Raw genomic sequence first — 22,233 nt, forward strand, 5'->3', positions numbered from 1 at the left:
AAAAATTAGTTCCTATATTACTTAAAACTATGGCACGTAGGGCAAGTGACCAGTTTGCTGCAGAGGTAGAGACAGATGAACCTTACTTCTAGAAAATGGATTCATGGTTCTCATACAAAATAGTCTTCATATTTTGAGTTCATAAAATGATATATAGCATCATAAAAAGACCTCTAACACCATGGATTCATGCTAAAGCTTATCACGAGCCTTCTGACCAGGATGGCATTTTACCCAGCTTGAAGGAAAGAGAGGCCACAGATACTCATACAGATTTAAGTACAGAATAAGTATAGATTTCTGATTCAGAATACAATTCTGAATTTCCCAGTCCAAAGAATAAACAGTATAGTACCTGGTGTCTCTTTAATTAGTAAAATAATAAACCATACACCAAAAAAGTCCAAGTTAAATAATTTATCAGCAACCTAGTATTGTTGCTAACCTACCTGACCAGCACAGTTGACAAAATACTGGCATTCAATCTGTCCTTTATCTGTTTCTACACCAGTAACTTGACCTTTTTTGATCAATACATGAAGAACACTTGTCCGGTCATAAATCTGAACACCTGTTCCAAGATAAAGAGTGGGCAAATTATCTGATGTTCCCAAACTGAGGCCTTTGTAGCAGATTCTCTATTCCAAAGGAACACTGAAGAAGTGGGGTCAGTGCTTTAATTTAAAAAACAAAAAACCTAGGGCTGGAGAGATGGCTCAGTGTTTTAAGAGCACTGGCTACTCTTGCAGAGGACCTGCATTTAGTTCTCAGCAACAGTATGATGACTAACAACTGTCTGTAACTCCAGTTCTAGAGGATCTAGTGCCTTCTGGCCTCCATGTGCACTACATGACACAGGTGCACTTACAAACATGCAGGCACAACACTCATACACATAAAATATAAATGATTAAATAAAATTTTATTTAAAAAATCAAAAACCTAAGGCCAATGTGGAGAGGAGCACCTGTAATTCTAGCACTCAGAAATCTGAGGTTAGGCTACATAAGTTCTCAAAAAATCAAAGGCAGGGAATTTAAGTGCAGTTACCTGCCATGCCTAAGGCTCTGGGTTCAATCCCCAGCACTATAATAATGAATCAAATTAAATTATATATAAAAAAATACTCCAGATACTAATAAGCCTTCTCCAGATTCACTAACTCTGGGTCACATTTAAGCTATAGATTAGGGGGCTGAAGAGATGGTTCAGCAGTTAAGAGTACTTTCTGCTCTTGCAGACCGGGGTTCAGTTCCCAGCACCCTCATGATGACTAACAACCATCCCTAACTCTACTTCCAGGGATCCAATGCCCTCTTCTGGCCTCCTTGGGCATTGTACAACATAGGTGCACTTATATACATGCAGGCAAAAAACACTCATGCACATAAAATAAGTAAAATTTAAGCTATAGATTAAACCTCCAATTGTGCTGTAACCTTGGCTTTTCTCAAGTCCAGGGAAGGCAAGGACTTTCTTACGTGAGACACACAATAATCAGCACTATACACAGTTCCTTAGAAGAAAAAAAAGTGGCTTTGAGAAAAAATATTTAACAAGAGTCGGGCATAGTGGCACACACCTGTAGTCCCAGCATTTGGGAGGCTGAGGCAGCCAGATCTCGATGAATTTAAGGCCAGCCTGGAATACATAGTGAGTTCCAGGACAGCCGGGGCTACAAGGAGACCCTGTTTCAAAAAGATCAAAAAAAATTTGACAACATACAGAAAAATATAGTGTTCAAAACTGGGAAACTGAATATCCCAATGAAGATACTTTCTCCAAACTTGAGCTGCTATCATTGCCTCCTGTGAAACACTTTTTTAGACAACCTCTTCCTCCCAAACACATACATACATAAAAACCTGCTCACCGTTCTGGGAGGCAGCACTTGCTAGGGCAAGAGCCACGTCGGGAGAGGACACTACTGCATCCTCAGGAACATGCATGGCCCCCACCAGGTCGTGCACATTGAGGAGAGGATGAAGTTCAGCCACTTTCTTGGGGGAGATGATCTCAGAAGGGATGCCTATAACACTGCCACAGAACACAAGGGGACAATGACATTCATAGGCTCTCTGTCAGAGGTCAGTTGGGTAAAGTCAGGACAGGTGTCTAGCCTCTTACGTACTTCAGTCTTGAGTTGATGCGCTTCAGGGAGATCAGTCGATCCTGTGTTTGGGCCAGAGAAATTGAACCTGTCCTTAAGTAACCTGAAAGAAAAATCAGCCAAGTGAGCAAGTTGTTGGGATCCACTAGATTAAAGGTTGTTACCTGTCAGGAATCCTAAGATTTCCACTCAATATCCTTGTGTAACTAAGTTACTCCCTCTGGGCATCTAGCAAAATTTAAAGTACACCAGAGACATAACTACTCTCAGCTTTGTGAGACATAACTACTTTCAGCTTTGTGGGTACACCAGAGACATAACTACTTTCAGTTTTGTGAGGGTCAAACAGAATTCTAATATCTATAAAATACTCATAATAAGGCTGGGCGGTGGCACACCCCTTTAGTCCCAGCACTTGGGAGGCAGATCTATGAGATCAAAGCTACCCTGGTCTACACAGTGAGTGCTAGACCCTGGAGTTACAGGAGACCCTGTCTCAAAAAGACCAAAAAAATAAAATAAAATCTTAATAGAGGTGAAAGCTACAAAGTTTAAAAGTTATTTCTAGGCAATAATGTGACCTAGAATCCATGTTTTTAAAAAAAATATTTTATTAATATTTTATGTGTATGAGTATATTGCCTGCATGTATGTGAGTGCACCCATGTCGTGCAATGCTGTGGAGGTCATAAAAGGGCGGCAGAGATCCCTGGAACTGGAGTTAATGACAGTTCATGGCTGCCATGTGGGTGTTGGAAATCAAACCCGGGTCCTCTGCAAGAGCAGTCAGTGCTCTTAACCGCTGAACCATCTCTCCAGCCCCATCCCTTTCCTTTTTTAAGGCAGTTTCTCCCCCTTTTTCCTTCTAGTCTTGGTGAAGTATAATCCTTGATGAAAGCTACTTAAAACACTATCCACCAAAGGATCAGATCCCTACTCCTTCCCCAGTACAGCCAAAAACAAGCTATGATCTGAATACAGTCAACTGGACCCTCACAGAACATTCAACAAATGGATGGATGAATGGAGGGGTTCTGGCCAGCCCATTCCTCTGCCTCAAATCCTGGTTCCCTAGGCTGTCTCCAGCTAGCAGCTTCCTGGAATTAGTCATTTAATAAGTTCTGGTTCTTTTGGGATACAAAGGTCTTCTGAAACCAAAACCCAATACCACCTCTAGTTAGCTTCATTCAATGTTGTTTTAATTTTTTTTCCTTTTTGAAAAATTTTATTTACTGTGTATGTGTGTGATAGGTGATGTACATAAATAAACATGCATGCAAGTGGAGGTCAAATAACTTTTTGGGAAGCCAGCTCTCTCCCTTCACCATAGGTTCCAGGTACTGAACTCAGGCTTGCATGGCAAGCACGTTTACCTGCTAAGCATGCCCGCCCTTTTATCGAGGGTCTCATGAATTTCAGACTGTCCTTTAACTCCTGATCCTCCTGCTTCCAACTCTTTTTTGTTTTTGTTTTTTTTAAGACAGGGTCTCCCTATAGCCCCAGCTGGCCTGGAACTCATTATGGAGACTAGGCTGGCCTCAATCTCAAGAGATTGGCCTGCCTCTGCCTCCTGAGTGCTGGCATTAAAGGTGTATACCACCATTTCTGGCCTGTTTTATTTTTTTAAGACATGGTCTCTTTAGCCCAGGATGGCCTGGAACTCACTTTGTAGTTCAGGGTGGCCAAGAACTCATGGCAATACTGTCTCCCAAGTGCTGAGATTACAAGTGTGAGCTAATCTACCGAGCTTCTTTCCATATTTTTGTCTTTTTGAAGCAGGGTCTCCCTGTAGCCCCAGCTCTCCTGGAACTCACTATGTAGACCAGGCCAGCCTTGAACACAGAGACCCACCTGCCTCTGCCTCCCAAGTGCTGGGACTACAGGTGTGCACCATCACACCTGGCTTTCTTTCCATATTTTAACCTCTGTGATGGTTAATCTTTTTTTAATATTTTATTTATTATTTTTATTTTATGTGTATGTGTGTATTTCCTGCATGTGTGTAAGTGCACCTATATTGTGCAATGCCTGAGGAGGTCAGAAGAGGTTACTGGATCCCCTGGAACTAAAGTTACAGATGGTTGTTAGCTGCCATGTGGATATCGGGGACTGAACCTGGGTCCTCTGGAAGAGCAGTCAGTGCTCTTAACTGCTGAGTCATATCTCCAGCCACTGTGAAATTAATCTTGATTGTCTACCTGATAGGGTTTAGAATCACCTAGAGAACAAACCTCTGGGCATGTCTGTGATGGCATTTCATAGAGGTTTAACTTAGGACCAGGACCAAAACCCACCATGAATGTAGAAGTACCATTACATGGGTTGGAGTTTCAGACTGAGTAAAAAGAAAGCCACCAGGCATGGTGGCGCACGCCTTTAGTCCCAGCACTTGGGAGGCAGAAGCAGGTGGATCTTTGTGAATTTGCGGCCAGCCTGGTCTACATAGCGAGTTCCAGGACAGCTGGGGCTACAAGGAGACCCTGTCTCAAAAAGACATTAAAAAAAATAATAATAAATAAAAAAAGAAGAAAGCCAATAGAACAGCAGCCCTCATGTCTCTCTGCATCCTGACCATAGACAAAACATGGTACGTCACCTTAAACTCTGATCTCCACCCTACTGGTACCCTGCCATGATGCATAATCCTCAAAGCATGAGCTCAAATAAACCCTTAAGTTGCTCTTGTCAGGTATTTTGTCAAAGCAACAAGAAATGCAACTCATATACCCTAGTCCAACACTGAGAATCCTGGCTCTCTTTATCCTCAATACCTTTATCCTCCATTTACTATCATATATTACTCATTTGCTCAATCCTAGGATATACAGAAAACAGAACTGTCTATACCTCTGTGGAAAACAAACTTGCTATTTAAGGGTCAATCTGCATTAAATTTATCTGTGTTTAGACTAAGGGATAGTTTAAACACATTGGTCAGAAGTGGGCATTATGGCCAGGAATAGTGGCGTGCACCTTTAATCCCAGCACTTGAGAGGCAGAGACAGGCAGATCTCTGTGAGTTCAAGGCCAGCCTGGTCTATAGAGTCAGTTCCAAGCCAGCTAGGGCTACAAGGAGACCCTGTCTTAAAAAGACCCTCCCCCCCAAAAAAAACAAAAATGGGCATTATGGGGGGAGACTAGAGAGACAGCTCAGCAGTTAAGAGCATTGGTTGCTCTTCCAGAGGACCCAGGTTCGATTCCCAGCATGCAGATGACTAACAACCGTCCCTAACTCCAATTCCAAAGGATATGATACCCTCTTCTGGCGTCTGTGGGCATGCATAGGTGGACATACATGCAGGTAAACTACTCATTCATATAAAATCAAAATGAATAAATTTAATTTTTTTTTTGTTTTGGGTCTTTTTCTTTTGAGACAGGGTCTCCCTGTAGCTCCAGCTGTCCTGGAACTCACTATGTAGACCAGGCTGGCCTTGAACTCACAGAGATCCAACTGCCTCTGCCTCCCGAGTGCTGGGATTAAGGGCATGCACCACCACGCCTGGAAAATTTATTTTTTTTAAAAATCTTTATTATTTTTACTTTATGTGTATGCATGTATTGCCTGCATGTAGGTAAGCGCACCCATGATGTGCAATGCCCATGGAGGACAGAAGAGGCTGTCAAATCCCCTGGAACTGAAGTTACAGACAACTGTTAGCTGCCATGTGGGTGCTGGGATTCGAACCCAGGTCTTCTACAAGAACAACCAATGTTCTTAACTGCTGAGCCAACTGTTAGCTGCCATGTGGGTGCTGGGATTTGAACCCAGGTCTTCTACAAGAACAACCAATGTTCTTAACTGCTGAGCCATCTCTCCAAGCCCCCTAAATTTAATTCTTTAAACACAGAAAATGGAGCCGGGCATGGTGGCGCACGCCTTTAATCCCAGCACTCAGGAGGCAGAGGCAGGCAAATTGTTGTGAGTTCAAAGGCCAGCCTGGTCTACATAGTGAGTTCAGGTCAGCTGGGACTGCAGGGAGACCCTGTCTCAAAAAGAGAAAAAAAAAAGAAATGGTTACAGGGCTTATACTGAGTTCAATATTGTATTACTGTATTAATTCAACAGTGAACCTAAAAATTTTATAGCCACTTGTGAAAGAGATTATCTTTGCTCTGGAAACTGTTAATGAGTATGTTAAAGCTGTAATGAAATGCTTCTTCTAAAAATAAAAAATAATTTAAAAAAATAAAAAAGAAAGAAAATGGGCACAATGGGATGTACCTATAGCCCCAGATATTCAAGAAGCTGAGAGGAGAGGGTCACTGGAACCCAGAAGCTCAATTCAAGTGCAGCCTGAATAACACAGTAAGAACTTGGCTTAAGACCAAAAATAGAAAATAAATGTAAGAGGGAGGGGGGCTGGAGAGTTGGTTCAGTGGCTAAGAGCACTTATCGCTCTTCCAGAGGACCTGGGTTTGGTTCCTAGCACCTATATAACAGCTAACAACCATCCTTTACTCCAGTTCTAGGGAATCTGATGCCCTCTTCTAGTCTCTCAGGCACCAGACACACATGTGGTACCCTTACATATATGTAAACATAAAAATAAAAATGTAAACATAAAAATATTTCATCATGCCAGGCGTGGTGGTGCATACCTTTAATCCCAGCACTCGGGAAGCAGAGGTGGATCTCTGTGAGTTCAAGGCCAGCCTGGTCTACATAGTGAGTTCCAGGCCAGCTGGGGCTACAGGGAGACCCTGTCTCAAAAAAACCAAAAAATAAATGAATAAAAAATATTCATTCATTCATTCATTCATTCATTCACTTATTTATTTTTGTCTTTTTGTAGCCATAGCTGGCCTGAATTTGCTATGGAGACCAAGCTTCCCTCAAATTCAGAGATCCTCCTGTCTCCGCCTCCCGGGTGCTGGGATTAAAGGCATGTGCCACAACACCTGGCTCTATGTAAAAATCTTTTTTTAAATGTTTTAATTAATAAAAAACAATAAGGGGCTGGAGAGATGGCTCAGTGGTTAAGAACACTGGCTGTTCTTGCAGAAGACTCGGGTTTGAATCCCAGCACCCACATGACAGCTAACAGCTGTCCGTAACTCTTGTTCCAAAGGATCCAACAGCTTCTTCTGTCCCCTATGGGCATTGCACAACACAGGTGCACTTACCTACATGCAGGCAATACACGCATACACATAAAATAAAAATATTTTTAAAAAAAAACAATAAAAGAAAAAGCTGACAACAAAGTGGAAGGCAGCTGGGCATGGTGGTACACATCCTTAAACCCAGCACTCCAGGAGGCAGAGGCAGGCGGTTCTTTGTGAGTTCGAGGCCAGCCTGGTCTACATAGTGAGTTCTAGGTCAGCCAGTGCTACATAGTGTGACCCTGTCTCAAAATAAAGAGTAGGAGGCAAAAAAATAACTCCAAAGTTGTCTTCTAACCTTTACACTATACTGTGGAGCGCACGCGCACGCACACACACACACACAGTATAAATAAAAAATGTTTAAAAATTCAAGAAACAGTTAACAACTATGGTGTACACTGCCTTTTTTTATTATTATTTTTGTTTTATGTGTATGCATGTATTGCCTGTATGTAGGGAAGTGCATCCGTGTCACGCAGTGCCGGAGGAGGTCAGATGAGGCTGTTGGATCCCCTGAGACTAGAGTTACAGACAGTTGTTAGCGACCATGCAGGTGCTGGGATTCAAACCCAGGTCTTCTGCAAGAACAGCCAGTGTCCTTAACCACTGAGACATTTCTCCAGCCTTGTAGAGAAATTCTCCATCACTGGTGCTCCCCAATCTTCTTTCACTACATCACTGTACAGAACAATGAGTGACAGATTAAGGCGAATCTTTCATCCCTTGCTTGACATCTTCACTACTTCCAATCTCTTTGATGTTGCTTAAGCATAAAAGACAAATGAAGGGGGCTGGAGAGATGGCTCAGGGGTTAAGAGCACTGGCTGCTCTTGCAGAGGACCCGGTTTCGATTCCTAGACCCACATGGTGGCTAACAACTGTCCGTAACTCCTTCCAGGGGATACAATGCCCTCTACTGACCTCCTCCAGCAGTGACAACATGGGTGTACTTTCATACATGCAAACAACACACTCATAAAAATAAAAAAGACAAGTTGAGTAACGTTCTAGACTGTGAACCCCTAGAACTAGGCAGGTTAACCTACCTTACAAAAAGGAAGCCTATAATCCTAATTCACCTGAAATCTAACCAACAGAAAGGTACAAAACTCAGCAAAATAGTAGTAATCAGTAGATTGGGAGTCAGTGTTCCATCTTGGGCCCACTCCGTAGACTCACTTCTAACTCAAACTCTGGCTAATATATGATTCAAGCATCATACTGCCATCAAATTCAATCCAATTCAAAAGGGAGTTTCCTACTTGCCCTGTACAAGGCAGGCACCTTCCTCAGTAAAAGTTGCAGACAATGCTGGGTATTAACACATGCCTGTAATTCCAGAACTTGGGAGACTGAGACAAAAGAACTTTGAGTTGAGGACAGCCTGGGCTACATAAAGAGACCCAGTCTCAAAATAAAACAAAGGACTGGAGAGATGGCTCAGTGAAAGACCAGAGTATGGTTCCCAGCACCCACGTCTAGTGGCTCACAACCACCTATAATTCCAGTTTCAGGAGTTTTTGACAACTTCTTCTGGCCTCCATGGGCACACCCGCCCCCCAAAAACACATAAATAAAAAGACATAAACTTTTTAAAGTCATTATTAATTTTTTTTTTTTTTTGGTCTTTTTTGAGACAGGGTCTCCTTGTAGCCCCAGCTGTCCAGGAACTCACTATGTAGACCAGGCTGGCCTTGAACTCACAAAGATCCACCTGCCTCTGCCTCCCAAGTGCTGGGATTAAAGGCATGCACCACCACACCCAGCTCATTATCAATTTTTTTTAAAAGCCAAGGACAGCCAAGCATGGTGGTGCACCCCTGTACTCCTAGTACTTGGGAGGCTGAGGCAGGCAGATCTCTGTGAGTTCGAGGCCACCCTGGACTATATAGCGAGTTCCAGGACAGCTGGGGCTACAGAGAGACTGTCTCAAAAAAGATCCCCTCCCCCAAAGGCCATAGCAGAACTACTTTCACAGTACTAAGTCTATTTCCGAGTTTTTGGTGACCTAGTTCAATACTCCACAGGCAGTCCCATTTTGTCATTAAATAGAATCACACTGCTAATTAGCATCTCTGTCCTTGAAACAGTTCAGACAATATCCTTACACTCCCCTGCCTAACTTCACTATTCCCCAGTACTGTTTAGCTTACAATTATTTTTTCTTCCTCTTAACTACACAGCTAATGTATGTTTATGTTTTATAGTATTAACTGAAGTTATTAAGTTAAGCTATGATTTAACTGCCAAGTACCTGAACATATGTTCTTTTTCCTCCTCTTTGTTTAGGATCTAAGTGCTGCCATTTACTATTCTTCAGTGAGTGAAATATATAAAAACGGCTGAGGAAAACTTTAATTCCAGCATTTGGGAGGCAGAGGCAGGCAGTCTGTCAAGGCAAGCCTGGTCTACATAGCGAGGTCCAGGCCAACTGGGACTACAGGGAGATCCAGTCTCAAAAAGACAAAAAAAAAAAGGAAAACTTTCATATCATGACAATAATTATAAGATGATCTGGGAGCCCTGGGTTCAATCCCAGCACCCCCTCCAAAAAAATTACAGGGTTGAAAAAGGACCTGACCTGGGACATTGCATCTCATTTTATGGATACGAAAATTGAAGACCAATCCGTAAGCTATATGACTTGCTCATCCTAACACCGTGGCTAGAAGCAAAGTCTCAAACCCAAGTATTAATTAGCAGATCAGACAAACCTGGTACAGGACCAAATACAGTAAGTATTGAGTAAGAGTCTGGGGACAGGAAGACCAGTAAACAGCAGATTACCTGCTTACCTGTTTGGATCCCTGTTTCTTGCTCTAACTGAAGATAGAGTTTGTTTGAATAGTCTGCCATCTTCTGTTCAATGCTGGAATGCCTGGCAGTGCTCAGGATGCCAGCACAAAACCTGGTAGAGCCAGCAGCCAGCCTACAGCATAGATGCAAAACACTGTTAGGTAGACTCACATAGCTATGAATGAATACAAATTTAAGGTTCCTCAATATAATAGTGTTTGCAGTATCAAAAGATACAAACAAAGTTGGAGATGTGGCTTTATGGTAGAGGATTTGCCTAACACAAAACACACTCAAGGTTCTGTGCTCAATCCCCAGAACCATGTGTTTTTTTTTAAAACAAAACAAAACAAAACAGAGCTGTGCATGGTGGTACATGCCTTTAATCCCAGCATTTGGAACGCAGAGGCAGGTGATCTCTGTGAGTTCAAGGCAAGCCTGATATACATAGTGAGTTCTAGATCAGCTGGGGCTACAGGGAGACCCTGTCTCAAAAAGACCAAAAAAGGATGAGGAGCTAGAGAGATGTCTCATTAAGAGCACTGGCTGTTCTTGCAGATGACCAGGATTCAGTTTATTTTCACACACATACACGCACACAAAATCGTTTTTTAAAAAACAGGAGCTGGACGGATGTGGTGGCGCATGCCTGTAGTCCCAGCACTTGGGAGGCAGAGGCAGGCGAATCTCTGTGAGTTCCAGGACAGCTGGGGTTACAGGGAGACCCTGCTTCAAAAAAACAAACAAACAAACAACAACAACAACGAAAAAACAGGAGCTGAGTATACTGGCACACATTTCAAGAAGATAGGAGGCAGAGACAGGTAATCTCTGTGAGACTAAGGTCAGCTAGGTCTACACAGTGAGTCCCAGGAAAGCCCTCTCTCAAAAAAAAAGAAGGATGGTTGGGCATGGTGGTGCATGCTTTTAATCCTAGCACTTAGGAGACAGAGGTGGGCAGATCTCTGAGTTTGAGGGCAATCTGGTCTACATAATGAGTTCCAGACCAGCCAGGGCTATATAGTGAGACACTATCTCAAAAAACAAAAAATGATCACAAGAAAATATGAGCTGAACCAGGTTGAGGAGCAAAATGACACCAGAGACAGGAAAGAACTACAGAACCTTTCCACGTAAGAGGTGTGGCAGTTGAACATAACTCACATTCTTCAACAAGATCCTGGACTATAAAAGAAACAAAGAGCTTATTGGAATGGATGGAAAACTATGAATAAGGTCTATGAATGTGCTGGAATATATATCCATGTTTCCTGACGTACAGGGTTGTACAATAGTTATATGCAGTAGGTACACCTGCTTTTTGAGAATACACAATATGAAATGCTTGGAGGACCAGAGATTTTAGGTCTGCAGTTTATGCTAAATGTCAATAATAAAGGATACATATGCTCACATGGCTGTGAACCCATATATACAAGGTCAAGAGAGAGCTGATGATATAATAAGTACATCAGAATGTTGACTAGAGGAATCATGGTAAAAGAGGGAAATTCCTTATGTGTGCTATTCTTGAAGCTTTTGTGTGTGAATTTGAAATTATTTCAAAGTAAGTTTTTTTATTTTTTTAATATTTTAAAAATATTATTTTTATGTGTATGCATGTATTGCCTGCATGTAGGTTAAGTACACCTGTGTGTGCAATGCCCGCAGAGGTCACAAGAGGCCGTCGGATCCCCTGGGACTGGAGTTACAGTTGTTAGCTGCCATATGGGTGCTGGGATTCGAACCTGGGTCTTCTGCAAGAACAACCAGTGTTCTTAACCCCTGAGCCATCTCTCCAGCCCCACAAAGTAAGGTTTTTAAAAAGATTAGTCGGAGGATATAGCTTAGTTGGTAGAGAGCTTGCCTAGCATGCACAAAGTCCTGGGTTCAATTTTCAGCACTGAATAGAAGGAGACACAGGGGCCCACGCCTATAATTCCAGCACCTGAGAGGTAGAGACAGTAGGATCAGGAGTTGAAGGTCGACCTGAGCTACATTAGACCCTTGTCTACAAAACAATAAATAATTCAATATTTAATGCAAACACACCAACTATTACAGGACTTATAAGTATTAACTCATGGGGCTGGAGAGATGGCTCAGCGGTTAAGAACACTAGTTGTTCTTGCAGAAGACCCAGATTCAAATCCCAGCACCCATATGGCAGCTAACAACTGTCCGCAACTCCAGTCCCAGGGAATGTGACAGCCTCTTCTGACCTCCTTGGGCATTGCATGACACGGGTGCACTTATCTACATGCAGGTAATACATGCATACACATAAAATAAAAATAATAATAAAAAATAAATATTAACTCATAATGGATGTGATATAGACCAGGCTGGCCTCAAACTCTCAGAAATCTACCTGCCTCTGCTTCCCTGCCTCTACCTCCCAACTAAAGGTGTACACCACCACACCCAGCTTAATATTTAACTTTCTTTAAATTTTATAAGTGCTTTGCCTGCATGTATTTAAGTGCACCACATGTGTGCAATGCCCACAAAGGCCAGAAGAGGGTGTCTGATCACCTAGAACTGGAGTTATAGATAGTTGTCAACTGCCATGTGGGTGCTGGGAACTGAACCCAGGTCCTGTCCTAGTCTACACAGAGTTTCAGGCAAGCTGGAGCTACACAGTGAGACCCTGTCTCAATAAAATAAAAATAAAAATGAAACACACACTAAAGTAATAAATCCAAGCTGGGCATGGTGGTACATGCCTTTAATCCCAGCACATGGGAGGCAGAACTAGGTGGATTTCTGTGAGATCAAGGTCAGCTTGGTCTCCATAGCAAGTTCCAGGCCAGCTGGGGCTACAGAGAGACTCTGTCTCAAAAAAAAAAAAAAAAAAAAAAACCCAAAGGCAATAGATCCTACGTAATCTTGGGACAGAAAAAAGGGTATTAGGGACTGTGAATCTAGCTCAGTGGCAGAGTTCTTGCCTAACATGTACACAAGGCGGTAACCCAGGTTTAATCCTCAGTTCCGGAAGGTGGGGAGATTTTTGTTAGTGCTAATGTGTGAATATTGGCTTATTAATTGAAAAGCTCATTAATAATGTAAGACATAGTAAGGGGTACAGGGGAGAGGCTGGAGAAATGATGGCTCAGCAGTTATGGTCTTGCAGAGGACCAGCTCACAACTACCTATAACTTCAGTTCCAGGGAATCCGTGAGCATTGCATACACATGATGCACATACAGACAAGCAGGTATATATACACATACACATAAATAAAATAAAAATAAAGTCAGGTGTGGTGGGTGGTAGCACATGCCTTTAATTCTAGCACTCAAGAGGCAGGAGGATCTCTGTGTGTTCAAGGCCAGCCTGGTCTACATAATGAGTTCTAGGCCAGCTAGGATTACAGGGAAACTGTCTCAAAAAGACAAAAAAGAAAAAGAAAAGTCAAAGGGCAAACATCACCTCAATTCTTTTTAATATTTTATTATTTTTATTTTATGTGTATGAGTGTTATGCCTGCATGTAGGTAAGTGCACCCATGTCATGCAATGCCCTCAGAGGACAGAAGAGGCTGTAGGATTCCCTGGAACTGGAGTTACAGACAGTTGTTAGCTGCCATGTGGGTGCTGGGATTTGAACCCGGGTCTTCTACAAGAACAGTGTTCTTAACCACTGAGCCATCTCTCCAGCCCCACATCACCTCAATTTTTCTCATGCTACTGAACAATACTTAAGACTGACTCCAAGTAGGACACTATGGAAAAGATAGGGAATGTGGGAGCACTACACCATTAGCACAACACAGTCCTAAGCCAGGTCAATTTGATCCTTACCTGCCCTGCTCCAAAAGGACAATATCCTGCCACCCCATCTTGGAGAGGTGATAAGCCACAGATGTGCCCATGATTCCACCCCCGCAGATGACCACCTGGGCCTGGGCAGGCAAGGTGACAGAATGTGCCTCGGTGGCTGACGTGCTGCTTCTTGATGACGACCAGTTCTGCCATCCTGGGCTTGTTCTTTGTCTTTGGACAATAGAAAGCAACCGGTAAAGCATCACGTCTATCACCAGCTGGGAGACGTGTTCCAGCTAGGGAGATCCCAAGAATCTAAACTACAAAGAGAAAAACACATATATTTCATTCCATTTAACTCATAGGACTAACTAAAAAAGGATTTAAGGACAACAGTCATTCATTTGACAAATATTTGAGAACTTAAGTTTCAGACACTTTGCTAGATATAGCTATAACAAACAAAACAAGACAAATGAACAGACAAACAACAAAAAACAAGCACAAGCCTAAGCCTAAGGAAGTCTAAACCAGGCCTGGTGGCACATGCCTAGAACTCAAGCACTTGGGAGGTAGAGACAGGAGGATCCCCAGAAGTTCAAGATCTCCTCAGCTAGATAGGGAACTCTTCAATAGGTTGAGCTAGAGACCTTATGTAAAAACAAAGAAGCAAACAGAATAAGGAGGGCTGGAGAGGGAGTTTAGGGGGTTGGAGGCACTTTGCCAATAGGCCTGATGACCTGGGTTCTATCGCAGGAACTGGCATGATTTAAAATAATAATAATAATAATAATAATAATAATAATAATAATAATAATACTGGGGACTGGAGGGATGTTGTAATGGTTAAAAGTACTTGCTGCTCTTCCAGAAGACCCAAGTTTGGTTCCCAGCACACGCTGGTTGGCTCACAACCACTTGAAACTTTAGTTCCAAGGGATGCAACCCCATATTCTGGCCTCCACAGCACTTGTTCATATGTGGTATACACTCATACAGACACATACACATAAATAAAAATAAAATTTTTTTTTTTAAAAAAAAACAAAAACAAAGGGAAAAGGGGGCTAAAGAGATGGCTCAGTGGTTAAGAGCGCTGACTACTCTTGCAGAGGACCAGGGTTCGGGTCCCAGCACCCACATGGCAGCTAACAACTATCTGTAACTCCAGTTCCAGGGGATCCAACCGCCTCTTCTGTCCTTTGAGGGCACTGCATGACGTGGGTGCTCTTATATACATGTAGGTATAACACTCGTATATACATATAAAAATAAGGGGCTGGAGAGATGGCTCAGCAGTTAAGAACACTGGTTGTTCTTGCAGAAGATGCAAGTTCGAATCCCAGCACCCACATGGCAGCTAATAACTGTCTAACTCCAGTCCCAGGGGATCCGACAGACTCTTCTGACCTCTGCGGGCACTGCACGACACAGGTGCACTTACCTACATGCAGGCAATACACGCATACACATAAGATAAAAATAATAAATAAAATTTAAAAATAAAATTAGAAAAATAAATTTATTTTAAAACGTGAAAAAAATAACAAGGTCGTCTGAGGGCAGAGCCAGAAGGCAAAGGGTGGGGATGGTACTGACAGGTTAAAAGGAAACAGTTATATGAATGCTTAGACAGAGAAAAAAATATATGGAAAGACCCTAAATTAGATAGAGGAACAAACATGCGTAAAGACCCTGAAGATAGACCGATTTGATGAGCCCATAACAGAAAGGAAGCCAGTATTAGCAGCATGGTGGTAGAGGGGGAATGATTAAGACAATCCTGGAGAGACAGGCAGAAATCAATTCTATGACCCCTAGATGGCATGAGTTATTTTGAGGAATTTTTTTCCAAGTACAAACAAAAATCCCTGAAGCAAGGGAATTAAGTGATCTGGTATGTCTTTCAAAGGTCAGTCTGGCTTCATAGTAGACAGTAGAAAGAGGAATGAAAGAAAAAGCTGAGTTAGGAAGACACTACAACAGATCAGAGGATAGCATAGTGGTATAGACTGGGCATGGCAGAGAAGTCAGAGAAACAGGAATACTGGTCTGAAGTAGATATGACAGAACTAGCCAGGTATAGTGGTGCACATGTAATCCTAGCACTCCACAGACAGAGGTAGGAGGATCACAAGTTCAAGACAAAGGAGGAGAGAATTTTTAGTTTATCATTTTCACAGGCAAGTAACACGGTATTTCACAGACATTTCTACATAATAACATAATAGGCTAATGAAAGAAAAGGGTAAAGGCTAAGGCTTTCAGGGAGAGAATCATAATGAATCTAGGATGCAAGTTGAACCTTGGAGGAGTAAAGTTTGGACAGAGACAAAGGCATGGGGAGGCCACACACTAAAGCCAACAGAACACGTCTGACTACAGAATCCAGTGAGTGCTGGGTAGCCAGAACTAGAGGAAGAACCCAGTCATATGAGATGCTGAATACTTGATCTAGTACAGTCCAGTAAACAAGAAGTTAGGTGGAAAACAAAACAGGTAGGGTTTTGACAAAATCTAACAGGAATACACAGGACTGATTAAGTTTGAAGAAACTAAAGGGTACCCTACTGGCAGACTATGCCAGCATGACAATACAGGAGGATGAGGACTTAAGACCCAGGGTGGCAGAACACTGCCAGTAAAGTGGCCACTAACTCAACTACCAGCTTCTAGATCTACAGATGCCACCTGCACCCCCATTAGCCCATGACCTCTAAGGCTAAAGATACATCAGCAGAGGTCTCTCAGAACTGCAGTTAGTGAAAATGCAGGCAAACAGGGTGCCAAGAGGAATCTCATGTTCACATCCCGCCTGAGTAACCTGAGTAAAAAAAAAAAAACAGAAGTTCTAAATCTGAAGTTTTTATTTCAAAAATAAATAAATTATATAAATTATAGACTTTGCAAAAACTCAAATTCAGGAACGAATTAAAGAGTTCCCACAGCAGCTGGGTATGTTGGCGCACGCCTTTAATCCCAGCACTTGGGAGGCAGAGGCAGGCAGATCTCTGTGAGTTCAAGGCCAGCTTGGTCTGCATAGTGAGTTCCAGGACAGCTGGGGCTACAGCAAGACCCTGTCTCAAAAAAGAGTTCCCACAGCAAAGCCAGGCATGTTGTCGCAGGCCTTTAAGTCCAGCACTCAGTAGGCTAGCCTGGTATACACAGTGAGTTCAGGCCAGCTGGGGCTACAGAGAGGACCCTGTCTCAATTAAAAAAACAAAAGCACTCCCACAACACAATCAACACCAGTATGATGGCCCATCCCCCTGATGGCCACGTCTTCCATCAACCAAGTCTTAAGCCTCAATTACCTTACTGACTGCACAATGGCCAGTTTTTTGTTTGTTGCTATCGTTTTATTTTAGATAGGGTCTGACTATGTAGTCCTTAGCAGATCTGGACTCACTATGTAGACCAGGCTGACCTCAAACTCACATAGATCCACCTGCCTCAGCCTCCAGAGTGTTGGGATTAAATACAGGCACCACCATGCCTGGCTGTTGTTTTTTAGACTAGGTCTCCTGTATCTAAGACTCACTCAGGATGACTCTGAACTCCTGATGCTCTTGCCTCCACCTCCCAAATGCTACAATTAGAGGTATGTACCATCACACCTACTTCTGCCACTGAGTTTCTTCAACAAAACTTTATTCTTGGGCTGGGGATATACAGGAGTGGTAGAACCCTGCCCATGTGTGGTGACCCATGCCTCTTATCTCAGCACATGGGAGGGCACAGGCAGGCAGATCTCTGAGTTCCAGGCCAGCCAAGGTTACATAGTAAGACTTGTCTCAAATAAATAAATCATATTCTCAAAGCCTATCTTTTTCACTTGAGTAAATTAATAAACATAAAAAGTATTTCTACCTTCCCCCAGTCCCCACCTTCTGGCCCTACCACAGCACTGACACTTCTCTTACCAAGAACACTTAGGTTGCTAGTTTCAGAGCAAATGTTCCTGGAACTATCATAGTTCACTACTCCATACGCATGGTGGTTCATGCCTTTAATCACAGCACTTGGGAGGCAGAGGTAAGATCTCTGTGAATTGGAGTCCAACCTGGACTACAGAGCAAGTTCCAGGCCACCTGGGGCTTCAGGGAGGCCCTGTCTTAAAAAGACCCCCGCCCCGCCCTCCAAAAAAAAATCACAGATCACTCCTTCCTACTTGCACAGAGATTCCTGGACTGATCTCTACAGCTCCTGGCTCACCTCTTCACTGGACCCTGTCTTCTACCCCAGGCCTACTTCTTCAACACCCTCCCCCAGGGTGATTTTAGTTTCACTCTAACTGGTGGCCTGACCCAAGAATCCAGCATCCTGAACTTCAGATCTGCTTATCAAGCACAGAATGGCCATGCCCACTTGATCCCACAGGGAAAGCCAGCATATCCAAATGTAAACACCCTCCATCTTGCCCACATTATGTCCCCAAAGGGCTCCACACACTGGAATCCAGAGTGTCACCTTGATTCCTCCCTTTCACATCTCTCTTGCCCTCATTCAAGGCCTAACACATCTGAATCACAAATCTCACATGGATCCATCTACTTCTTTCCAGATCCCTTGCCAGAACATGCAGAAGCTTCTAGGCTTGCGGCATCTACTTTGCACACCTTCCTCCCATACACCTCAATTTGAACACAGTTGGGTAAGCAAGACTTCCACGATGGGAATCTTACTTCAAGGCCCTGCTTACAACCTTCGGCGCTAGGCTGATGCTCTCAGGGAAAAGTCAAAGCTCCTTACTACGACCTGGTTTTATCTCTGGCCTCACTGCTCTCCTTTCCTCTTATATTCTCACCAAGATGGAGCAGACTTACTGCTAACTCCTCAAACATGTCAGGCCTCACTTTCTCTCCATGCCCAGGCCCTGAAGGCACTGTTCCCTCTAACTAGCACAGATCTTGTCACCCACCTCTCGAATCAAGATATCTCCTTAGAGCATAGTCTATTCCACATCTATATGATGGTGCAGCCCTTGGTTAAGGGACTCTTGTGCTCTCCCATGACACCATGTACTTCTAGAACTTTTTGTCCTGTTTAATTATCTGTAAGCCACTTGAATGGGGGAGTAAAAGCAATTCAGTGGGGAAACCCAGGCTCTAGAAACAGATCTAGGTGTCAACTCTCTCTACATCTCATTACCTGTATGACTCTGAGCAAGTTACTGAACTTCTTTGTGTCACGTTCCTCATCTGTTACACAGGCTAGGAGTATCTACCAATATCTACCTCACAGAGCTGTGGAAGACTAAATCAAACAATGCAAGAATGGTCAACTGACATCAAAGCATCACTCAGAACACTGTGGAGCTAGAGAGATGGTTCAGTGGTTAAGAGTGCTGACTGTACTTGCAGGGTCCCAGGTTCAATTCTCAGCACCCACTCGGTGGCTAACAACTGTGTATAACTCCAGTTCCAGGGGTCCCAATGCCCTCTTCTGGGCATTGTATGACATGGGTGCAATTATATACATGCAGGCAAACACTGATCTATATATATAAAAATATAAAAAAAAAATTTAATTATATAAAATGATTCTACTCAACTGCAAGTCTGGCCTACCACTTATCACTATGGATTTCAAAGAAATACAGGTGAGCAAACACTAGCTGTGAGACAAAACTATGAGCTCACCCCCAAGCTGGAAAAAGTTACAAAGGTGTCAGAAAAAAAAACAGAGTATTCCTCCTTTATAGCCCCTCCCTTCCATTTCCAGGCATTTTCTCATTTTTCCTTAATAATCCATGTTCATTCTGCTAGAAAAAGAATGAAGCCGGGCTTGGTGGCTCACACCTTTAATCCCAGCACTCGGGAGGCAGAGGCAGGCTGATCTCTGTGAGTTCAAGGCCAGCCTGGTCTACATAGTGAGTTCCAGGCCAGCTGGGGCTACAGGGAGACCCTGTCTCAAAAAGCCAAAAAAAAAAAACGAGACTGAACAGGAGTTTCAGGAAATAATAAACCATGTTCAAAGCCCAGCCTGGTAGGGCCAAGAAAAAGACTGCTGCACTCTGTGCTCACTGTGACCTTCAAGAGCAAGAGGAGAGCAGAGGGACTGAAGTGCAGCAGGAAGGAGAGGAAAGCAGCAGGTTTGGAAGCAGAACCAAAGGACACCAACGAGGTCAAACTCAGCAAAACAAAACAGCAAGGAGCAAGGGTTTTTTATATTCTCTTAAAATTGGTAAAGAAAAAAAACAAAACTGTGATAGTCTCTTCTATGAAGAATAACCTCCGCTAAATAACCTTAAGACCCAGGCTGATTCTGCTCACCTTTTTTTTTCTTTGACACAGGATCTCACTAGGTAGCCATGGCTGGCCTGAAATTCCCAGAGATCAGTGCTGGAATGGCCTTCACTACCACACCTGGCCTCTGCTCAGACCTTGCTATCATTAAGATGGCAGCTCCAGCTTTGCAGGGTGCTCACACTTATAATCCCAACACTCAGGAGGCTGAATCAGGAGAACTGTCCTAAATTCCAGATGAGCCTGGGCTATAGCAGGAGACCAGCTCAAAAAACAAACAAACAAACAATAGGGCTGGAACTCAGTGGTCAAGAGCATGGCTGCTCTTGCAGAGGACACAGGTTCGGTTCCCAGCAGCTACAAAGTCACTATCAACTGTCCATAACTCCAGTTCCAGGTGATCCGATGCCACCTCTGGCCTCCGCCGCCACTGCACACACACTGTGCACTTTATACACACAGGCAAAACTCATACACATAAAAATAATTTTTTTTGTCTTTTTGAGACACCAGGCCCAGCCATAAAAATTATATTTTAAACCACAACAAATGTGCCAGCACTTGCAGGGCGTAGTGGAGCACGCCTTTAATCCCAGCACTCAGAGGCAGAGGCAGGCGGATTCCTGTGAATTCAAGGTCAGCCTGGTCTACATAGTGAGTTCCAGGCCAGCTGGGGCTACAGGGAGAACCTGTCTCAAAAAGACCAAAATCTCTGCCACTGAAAAGTGGACCCTTTGGGCTGTCTCCCCACCTGGGCCCCTGACCACATCACCATCCCTGTACATCATGCTTACAGCATGCATAAAGTGGGCTTGGAGACCGCGGATGCCAATCTGGGTATCACACACAACAGTCCCCTAAGGTCACCCACTGGAAAGCCCACGGCCCCTGATTTAGACATTGAGAGGTGATTTCCGCCGGACTCCACAGCAGTCTTAATCACTATTAAAAGGTAGTAAAGCACAGGCGAACCGCCCGTTTCAGGCGGGGAAACACTGCCACCTGCAGAGACGTGGGACAAGTAGCAGGGTATGGTGGGGGCGGGGGCGGGGGCCTGTGCCCCCAGACCGAGGGCAGCCTGCAGCGAGGCCCGGGCCGCTCAGCCAAGAGCCCACCCAGGCCCGGGGCGGCCGACGCGGGTCCTCGAGACCCGCACAGCTCCGCTCACTCAATTCCGGCGCCAAGCGCACCGCCTCGGAGCCTAGGGAATAGCCGGGAGCCCGAGCCAGCGAGGACGGCCGCCCGGGAGCCCAGAGCGTAAGGACAGCAGTGTGCAGGACGCGGGAGTCCGCGGGTCACCGAGGCCGCGCGGACCAGCAGGTCGCAGCCACTCGGAACCGCCCGTGGCCGCCTCCTTACCTCACTCGGCCGCGGGCTGTGCGCTCGGCTACGCCCCGGCGGAAGTGAGGCGCGGCACAAGGGCTGAGGAGGGTCGCCGCAAGCCGGAAACCCGCACAGGACATGGGGAAGGGCGGGACGTCGCGGCGGAAAGTTCCGGGAGCTGGGGGCCCGCGACCTTCCGCGCTTTACGGCCCGCGGCGAGGGTACGGCGCGCGCGCCCCCCTCCGCGCCAGCGCCTTGACGTCACCGAGGCGGTCCCGCCCCCGCACGTGGGCTTGTTTGGGTCTCGGGAGGCCCCGCCCTCCGGCGACGTCTCCGCCTCTGCCACGATGGCGGCGCGCGAGCTGCTCGACTTATGATGGGTCCTGGCGCCCTGGCCTCCCACCGGCTCGGGTTCTGCGGGCTGAGCCCGACGTGCGAGCCAGGGACGGTCCCGCCACAGCGCGGGGACCTGTTCTGCCCAGCCAGGCCTGCGTCCGGTCCTGCTCTGGTGGGTCGGCAGCCCAGAGCCACATCCCGGCCAGGCGTGCCAGGCTTTCTCGGACCGGTGCTCGGCGCTGTTCCCGGGACTCGCTCCAGGCCAGCCTAAGCGGAGGGGCACGGAAAGCTTGCTGTGCCGGCCTGGCCGGACTTTGGAGGCCGAATCGGTGGACCTGATTTGGGGATCTTATGCTTCCGCCTTCCCAGCTGGTTTCTCAGCTCAGAGGAAGAGGAATTGTTCACTCGAGCCTCAGATACGCCCTCTATCTTCTGTCCCCACCAAGCCACAGTCACATCACCAGTGTTCTTCCTTCACAGACCTAATCACTTCCTCAAGGAATATAAGCGTTTGCTACCTGCCTTTCCACTGGTGTAAACGGGGCCC

The 22,233-nt window shown here is 44.8% G+C and overlaps 1 protein-coding gene across 4 annotated transcripts in view; it reads right to left on the bottom strand.

Moving 5' to 3' along the window:
* The window catches only part of Pdpr (pyruvate dehydrogenase phosphatase regulatory subunit), a 48,116-nt gene extending 26,557 nt beyond the window's left edge, over positions 1–21,559 (bottom strand). For 2 of the 4 annotated variants that reach the window (XM_029558584.1, XM_029558583.1), the window contains exons 1-6: positions 21,387–21,541; positions 13,819–14,099; positions 10,015–10,148; positions 2,132–2,213; positions 1,874–2,037; positions 450–571 (exon numbers count right to left, since the gene is read on the bottom strand). In XM_029558584.1, coding sequence (XP_029414444.1) covers positions 450–571; positions 1,874–2,037; positions 2,132–2,213; positions 10,015–10,148; positions 13,819–14,042 — 726 coding nt within the window. In that variant the 5' untranslated portion in view covers positions 14,043–14,099; positions 21,387–21,541. Of the gene's footprint in view, positions 1–449; positions 572–1,873; positions 2,038–2,131; positions 2,214–10,014; positions 10,149–13,818; positions 14,100–21,386 lie in introns of those variants that run through there. The other 2 variants (XM_008822974.3, XM_029558586.1) reach the window with 2 other exon arrangements.
* Between the last annotated feature and the right edge of the window lie 674 nt (positions 21,560–22,233).

The sequence above is a fragment of the Nannospalax galili genome, unplaced genomic scaffold (genome assembly GCF_000622305.1).
Source record: "Nannospalax galili isolate Female #2095 unplaced genomic scaffold, S.galili_v1.0 scaffold568, whole genome shotgun sequence".
In the NCBI taxonomy this organism is placed as follows: Eukaryota; Metazoa; Chordata; class Mammalia; order Rodentia; family Spalacidae; genus Nannospalax; species Nannospalax galili.